We start from the raw sequence: 7,313 nt of genomic DNA, 5'->3' as shown, positions 1-7,313 counted from the left end.
TATATAACGCTTTGTGTAATTTTGATCAGTAATTTTCATAACTAAGAATGAATGAATGAATGAATGAATGAATGAATGAACGAATTGTAAAGTAAAATCAACCTATACTTTGAATACGAAGATAAATTACCGACTGGGTTAAATTTTTTTTCTTCTATACAACATTTTCATATTGCTTGAAAAATGCCAATACATGTATATAAACATAATTTATATATCTAATATAGATGTATTTTTATTCCACTATTAAGTCCGTTTCAGAAAGAATTTACTAAAAAGTTTAATAATATTTACGCAATTTATTCACTGAGAAATACTGAATAAAAAATATGAAGTTTTCAACAACAAAAAATTACAGAAAAGTTTGATCTTATTTACAAAATTAATTTAGTGAAAAATATTCAAAAAATTAAAGGGTCTTTTTAAAATTAAAAGTTTTAGGTAGGAAGAAATTATACGCATATATTTAAATAATAAAAATGTATTTATTTACCCTGTAATTTTGTATATCAAATCATATATACTAAAATCATTTATTTATTATTTATGCATGTTCAAATTGTATGTACAATCGTTTGACTATGAGAGAAAGTTATATGTAAAAAAAAAATATATTATTTCGATACACGATAAAGAAAAAGAAAAGATCTAATAATTTCACATATTGTCAAAGTGACGAATACTTATGACGGCAAATTATACCATGACGGAAAGGAAGTCACAAAATAAGTTTATTCGCTAAAAGAAACTTACATGATATATTGTTACTCGTCCCAACTCACAGAAAGAAGAATCCGAATGTCAATCCCTATTTGTGGTTTATTTCAGTGTCGGTGCATTCTCTTATTCACTGCATTGGTGGATCACTGTTGTGTTACCAAACGATTACATTCCTTAATTTAGATATTGAAAAACATTTTGATGAATTAATATCATTTAGATATTTTTAATCACATTTCTCTAGACAGATAACAAGGCACTAGCATATTTAATATCTATAAATTACGATGGTTGATTTTTGTTAAAGGAATTAAAGTATAAATTACAACATGCATGAATCAATTTTTAACTAACTGTATCATTATGCCTATTAATTACTTTATCTTCTCAATCCTTATATATACACAAGAAATTTCAAAATTCTGGAAAATACAAAATAATTTTAAAGTAAATATTTTCTTTCTCTCACAAAATGCGATTTATTTCGAGAAATTTGTGTTTAGGTTGTTTTGTGCACACTATCTATCTCTTTATCAGTAAAACTGATGTTTCTTTTTGTTTTTTTTCCTCGGCAAATGTACATGTACTTATATCACGTGATATTGAGATGATACAGTCGGCGGATGTGGTGACGGGAACGGATTAAATTTCAGTAGCGCTGTTTATTTCCAAGTGATAGGCTTCGCCAGCATCGATAAATATACAATTGTCACAGAATGTCTTAGAGCTAAAGATAAGTAGCTTTCCTGCACCTAGTCGAACCTCTTTGTGGTCTGTGACGGTGTTTTTTAAGTTTACTTTATCAAGCCAAAGGAAGTCGGTTAATCGTATTGGTTCAAAAGGTCGGCCAGCTTCTCCTAAATATTCTATGTGTCTTGTGGGGTTTTGGCTGAACCTTGACTCGTCGATCAAAGCGAGTTTATTACTTATTATTCTGAAAATTCCTTGAACTTTTTATGTTTTATTTTAAGGAAAATAAGCTTTGCAGATATAAGAAGCTTGTGCTTTCCAGCGATGTATTAAATAGCTTAAGTCCATATTGCACCATTTGAATGAATTCATCAGTTTTGATTTGGTTAATTTTGGTTTTCTCTTTTGTATTAACTGACCGGTCTTTAAAATTTACAAACACTGTGGGTGTACATTTAAGCCAGCGAGTATGTACAAGAATGTACAACGTATTTAAGACCGCAAACTTCAATTCAATACTTCTCTTTCCCGAACATATAGTGCAGAAAACCACAAAGAAATTCAGTGCAATTAAATAAACTTTTCAATGGGAAGTTGATCGTCTCGGGTGAAAATCGGTCAAAACAAGTTTTGCGCGCCTAATTCAATGGACTTCTGTTTCATTTAAAAGAGATATAACTAGCTTGAACTTCCGATGTACTTTTAAGAGGTACTGCTTTATTTACACAGATCATTGCGTAAATTGCGATGCATTGAAATCTGAGTACCTCTATAGATACTTTATCAAAACATAATTTCTTATTATAAAAATATAATTTGAAGTTTTAAAGGGCAATTAGAAAAAAACCACATGATTTTCACAACTCGGTTTTATTTCAGCCATAGAAAGTGCGCCTAACAAAAAGGCACAATAAAAGTAAGTAATGCCAAAAAGTTCTACTGCTTTGTTTTTTGTTTTGTTTTGTTTTGTTTTTTGTTTTGGTCAAGAAACGATGAAGTTGACGAATTAGCTGCAGAACTGTAGCTCCACTGGAAATTCGGGTTGACGGACTGTTAACCCGAATTCCCCCTGAGGCAACGGTACTACAGCTAGTCTCGAATATCAACAACACTATTTATATTTCTTCACAATTTGTTCTAAAAGTAACCTTTTTAAAGATAAATAGCAAATGAAGAGAGCTATAATTATATTGTTGAGGATGCCCCTTTCTCTGATATTCAGAAAACAGTTTGATTTATTGAAAAGGTGTCACCTATCCCCGGTTCTTGCATATGGAATAAAACGTTTAGATTGAATGAAGTAATTTGATATTTGTTGTTGATTTATACATTTACCTTGATCACTAAACAGGGAAGATTTAATACACATTTCGTGACCATTTCAACATATTTAGCGATAAAACCATAAATATTTATGTTAAATCAGGTACATTGTATGCTATGTTAAAAGCTCAATTTTTTTTTTATGTACTTCCTTCTAATCCATCTACTGACGAGAAACTAGCATGACACCCGTAGCCAATGAAAAGCGCGGGTTCGCTAACAATGACTTGGGTCTGCAAGCATGTCGTCTAAGGTAGGACTTGACACAGAGGGACAAACCTTCGTATCCTATAGTTAGAATTAAGCCAGTATCATAAGGTTATTCTTAAAGCCCAAGGACGGAAATTTAAGATCAGATTACTGTACAATGTAACCGCACTACATGTACCAAGTCAATGATGATTTAATTAACACTAATACTTGAATACCAACTGGTTAAAATACAGCGCCACTTTATTTTATGGATATTAACAAGTCATACAAAAATGAAAGAAATAAATAAATCAATAATGCTGGTATACTTGTACATGTATTTACCTGAAATAATGAAATAATGTTCTTTGAAAATTTCTCAATACAAAACAACTCCAGAAAAATTTGTGAAAAAGGCACGACACATGCCTGTACAAATAATAATTTTCCAAAGATAACTATCATGAAGTTGAACAATATCTATCCTCTCCAGGGGGTATCACGACATGCACATAGTCAAATACCACGGAAATATGAATAAAATATATTTACTTTAAATTTAGTTTATTCATCATACATGCAAATGAACCATTATTTCGGGGTAGACAAAGGTCTGTCTATAATTTAGACATCTTTCATCCTTTTGCATTCTATAGGAAAAGAATAATTGTTTGAATTGGAGTTCAACATGATTTCGTATATATCTTACAATTCTCAGTTATGTCGGTGTTTACGGGGAAGAAAAATCCCTGAGTTTACTCTGTCTCCGTACACAATCATACAACATTTGGCACTCTTTTAAGCTGATCACTAGGAATAGCTAAAGGTACCGAGAGGTACCGAGGATTTAATAAATACCGAATCTCCATTTCGGTGCAGCGGGACCGTTTGGTCGTCCGTCCTCGAAGTCGTAATGTTCGTCTCCCGCCAACAGCCTGGCTTCCTGTGTCTTAGCTACGTCCGGTAAATGGTCGATGCTGACGTTGACGTAGTTCCGCTTCCTTTTATTTTCTATGTACTCTTTGAACGTTTTCAGTCCTTGGGATGACCAATGAGACGTGAGAAGCATTCGCCGATAGGTGTCCTTCTTGAATTCCATGTCCTTTTCACTCGCCCAGATGGCAGGCGTCATACTGACAAAGACGACGAAGCGCCATCTATCGGGATTCGGTCTTTTTGCGATCGGAGGTGTGTTGTCGTGAACGGTCCTAGAGTCCCATAGAACAATGCCGCCCTTGGGCACCGGAACATTAACCAAGTTGCATCCCTTTCGATAAAAGAAATCCTTCTGTGTTTTAGACAATTTACAAAAATCACTACGTTCTGTTCTCTTTGTAGCATCTGAAAAGGTTTGATAAAACTCAGCATGGTATAAATGTGACTTTGGCAGCACCCTAAAGCAATAATCGTCTTGGGTCTGCTCCTCCAGATAGACGGCCCCTTGGTATGCGTGAAGACCCTCTCGTCGCACCCCTTGGTCTAAGTGTAGCCAGTCAGTATGTGGGTCACGATAGTCATCAGCTGTAATAATTCATAGATATCTAAGCAGGACAGAAATATTCAGCGGTGTATTTGAAACATAGAATAAATGTTGTCAAATCTTTCTATTGTTTTGAGACGGAACGCTGTGATTTGTAAATTGCTATAATTATGTACATGTATTTGATTTTCTTTTGTATCTAAAATATTAATAAGTAAGTTCGAAATTAGGTAAAGTATACACAACAAAACAAAAAGCCATTACAAAACTTAAAAAGAATAAGAGGACACAAGTGATTTATTATAAAATTTAAAGAATTATTTCTGTGTACCATTTAGAGGTGGTTTGGAGATGGCTATTCCGTCAACACTAGAGAGCAGTTTCTCCGTTCCCCACACTGCTTGGAAAACGGCCTTGGCCCTTAGACGCACCTCCCAGCTCTGTTGAAAATGGCCGACTCTGTAAGATTGTATCACAGAGCTCTTCTTTTGGAGGGGAATCTGGCCCTCTTCAAACTTGCCTACCCAGTCCCTGAACTGTGACGTCAGCGCGTCGCATTCCTTCAGGGTCAAAAGGTCAGGGACAACTGCGTAACCTTTGTCATACAGCTCCTGACGCAACTGTTGTCTAGAAGACACCATCAGATCATGTTTTTATTTGAACAGACTATTTTCAAACTAGAATATGCCTTGAATTGGCATATTTCTTTTTTGTGTGCCTGCTCGAACAACCTCCAACACTAAACACTTAAGATTAGTAATTTTAAAAAATTACAAATAATTTGAATTAGTACATGATTAATAAATTCAAAAGATTTTAAATTTTTTAAATATAGGCTTGCAAAAGTAACACATTTATCTCCAGTTACGGACAGGCTATGTCTCCATCTTCCGTCACAACATGTCAATGCAACAATGTGCATTTAGTCCTGTGACATTATTAATTGCTGGCATCATCTAAGCCAGAAATTAAGTGTTTAGTCACATTAAATGATCAAATATTAGCGTATAAAATTCCAGACGTCTTATATGGTCTTTAATAAAAGATATTCGAAAAATTCTATTTTTTTAATGAAAAAAGAACAGCAGAGCATACTAAAATGTACCGGGAAATTATACGAGTACTTCCCTGTTAACTCATCCATGGACAAAGTATATCACGCTTCGGTAGTGTTGTGTTCTGCATCAACAAACACCAATTCCTATTTTTTTTTCTCTCTCTCTATTACACTCATCGTACTAACCAAAACATGGTTTATTGTGTGTTCGTAATTATAATATCAAATCATTTTGATTATTTTCACATCAACAAATAATTTTGTAATTTTATTTTTTCCGCCAAAATCATACTTTACAAAACATAGACAAAATTTTGCAACAATAGACCCATTTACACAATAAAATGACAAATAAATTTCACTTAATAGTTACTGTACATATTTTCATCTCAGACCCACAAAATATATACGTCAACGAGTATTCCTTTTTAATAACACTGACTTATGATAATATGATGATATACCAGAATACTGAAGGATTTTTTTAAAACCTTTCCACATGAATAACTGCAATATAGTAAACATTCCACCCAGCTACTTTATTACTTTGTAGTATATTACCATGAAGTCAATTGCAAAGATATTTTCATATATGGAGAATTTTAAATTAGTAAAGCAAATATTTCCTTTATATACATAGAGAATCTCTACCTGGATATTATGTTTGAACTAAACTTGATCAAATATCAATTTAAAAACCGATCCCCATCCCTATTCCACCCCTAATTTTGTGTGGCAGCCTAGACGAAAATATGATTTTAGTGAATGGTATAAAAATGTTACTGTTGACGAGGATTCGGACACAGTACATGGTATGTTGGAGTATGATTTGTTGGCTCTTAAAAGATAAATATGCCACTCTCAGCCTTTGGTCTCGGACAACAAATCACGTTGCTTTCTCACTGAGTAAAATAAATTATTTATCACCCCCCCCCCCCAAGAAAAAAAAGGATACGTAAAATCTCAACCAAACAGGATAAAATGCGAATGTTTACTATGCGGAATAAAACATTGTATAGTAAACTTCCCGTGTATGGGGGAAAGTTTACAATAAAATATAAATATAAAGTAAATCTTCCGGAGATAATTGACCATGGTGGAAGTTTACTATACATGAATATACGACACCAGCAATTTGCATGATTATATATGTATGAGTCTTTCCCAGTACATACGTATACCCTTGTTCTCTACCTAGTTGTTGGTTAATGACTTTTAGTATAACATGTATATTTCATAAGTAAGTAAGCAGGTGACTAGGACAGCGGACCAAACAAAAAGTAAACTTGTGCCCCTTTCTTCAATATTGGGTTCATGTTGCATATATATAATTCTGACAAACATAGAATAAAACATGTAAAAACATACCCGTCAAAAGACGTGTTCCCTTGATTTCCTGAACCAGAAGCCATTTTACGATGGAAATGTACACTCAAGCTCTTTGCTTATTCTGTATATGCTCAAGTTTAATATACCCATGAACAAACTATTTATAGTACAACAGTAATTCTTGATTGCACCATCACTGGCAACGCGTGTACAGGCCATCGAGTTATCTTTCTTCGTACTTATCAAGATACAAAGGTCATCGCTCAAGGGATCACACCCGTAACTGACCAGTCAAATTCCTTTTCCTCTGTGACTGACCAGTCAAATTCCTTTTCCTCTGTGACTGACCAGTCTAATTACTTATCCTCTGGGCTCTTTCAGTGTTTCGTTGCAACTGCCAAGGATATTTTATAAACAATGTTTTCTGATGATAACCATTTTTTCAAAGGGACTACAGTTTTCAAAGAGCAGGCATTGTGTGCATGTTTATTTACATTCAAACGGAAAACTTGTGGTTAGTTC

General features: G+C 33.7%; 1 protein-coding gene across 1 annotated transcript; it reads right to left on the bottom strand.

Annotated features, from left to right (window-relative positions):
- Window positions 1-3,472: 3,472 nt before the first annotated feature.
- On the bottom strand, window positions 3,473-6,989 carry LOC128190832 (uncharacterized). Its single transcript, XM_052863043.1, has 3 exons — window positions 6,831-6,989; window positions 4,737-5,032; window positions 3,473-4,446 (listed from the first exon to the last, which is right to left on the bottom strand). Exons 1-3 carry the CDS (start codon window positions 6,872-6,874, stop codon window positions 3,773-3,775), a joined length of 1,014 nt encoding a protein of 337 aa, XP_052719003.1. The 5' UTR covers window positions 6,875-6,989; the 3' UTR covers window positions 3,473-3,772.
- Between the last annotated feature and the right edge of the window lie 324 nt (window positions 6,990-7,313).

The sequence above is a fragment of the Crassostrea angulata genome, chromosome 6 (assembly GCF_025612915.1).
Source record: "Crassostrea angulata isolate pt1a10 chromosome 6, ASM2561291v2, whole genome shotgun sequence".
NCBI classification, from domain to species: Eukaryota; Metazoa; Mollusca; class Bivalvia; order Ostreida; family Ostreidae; genus Magallana; species Magallana angulata.
Note: the sequence above shows the minus strand (reverse complement) of the source record. Positions and strands in the feature narration are given on the sequence as shown.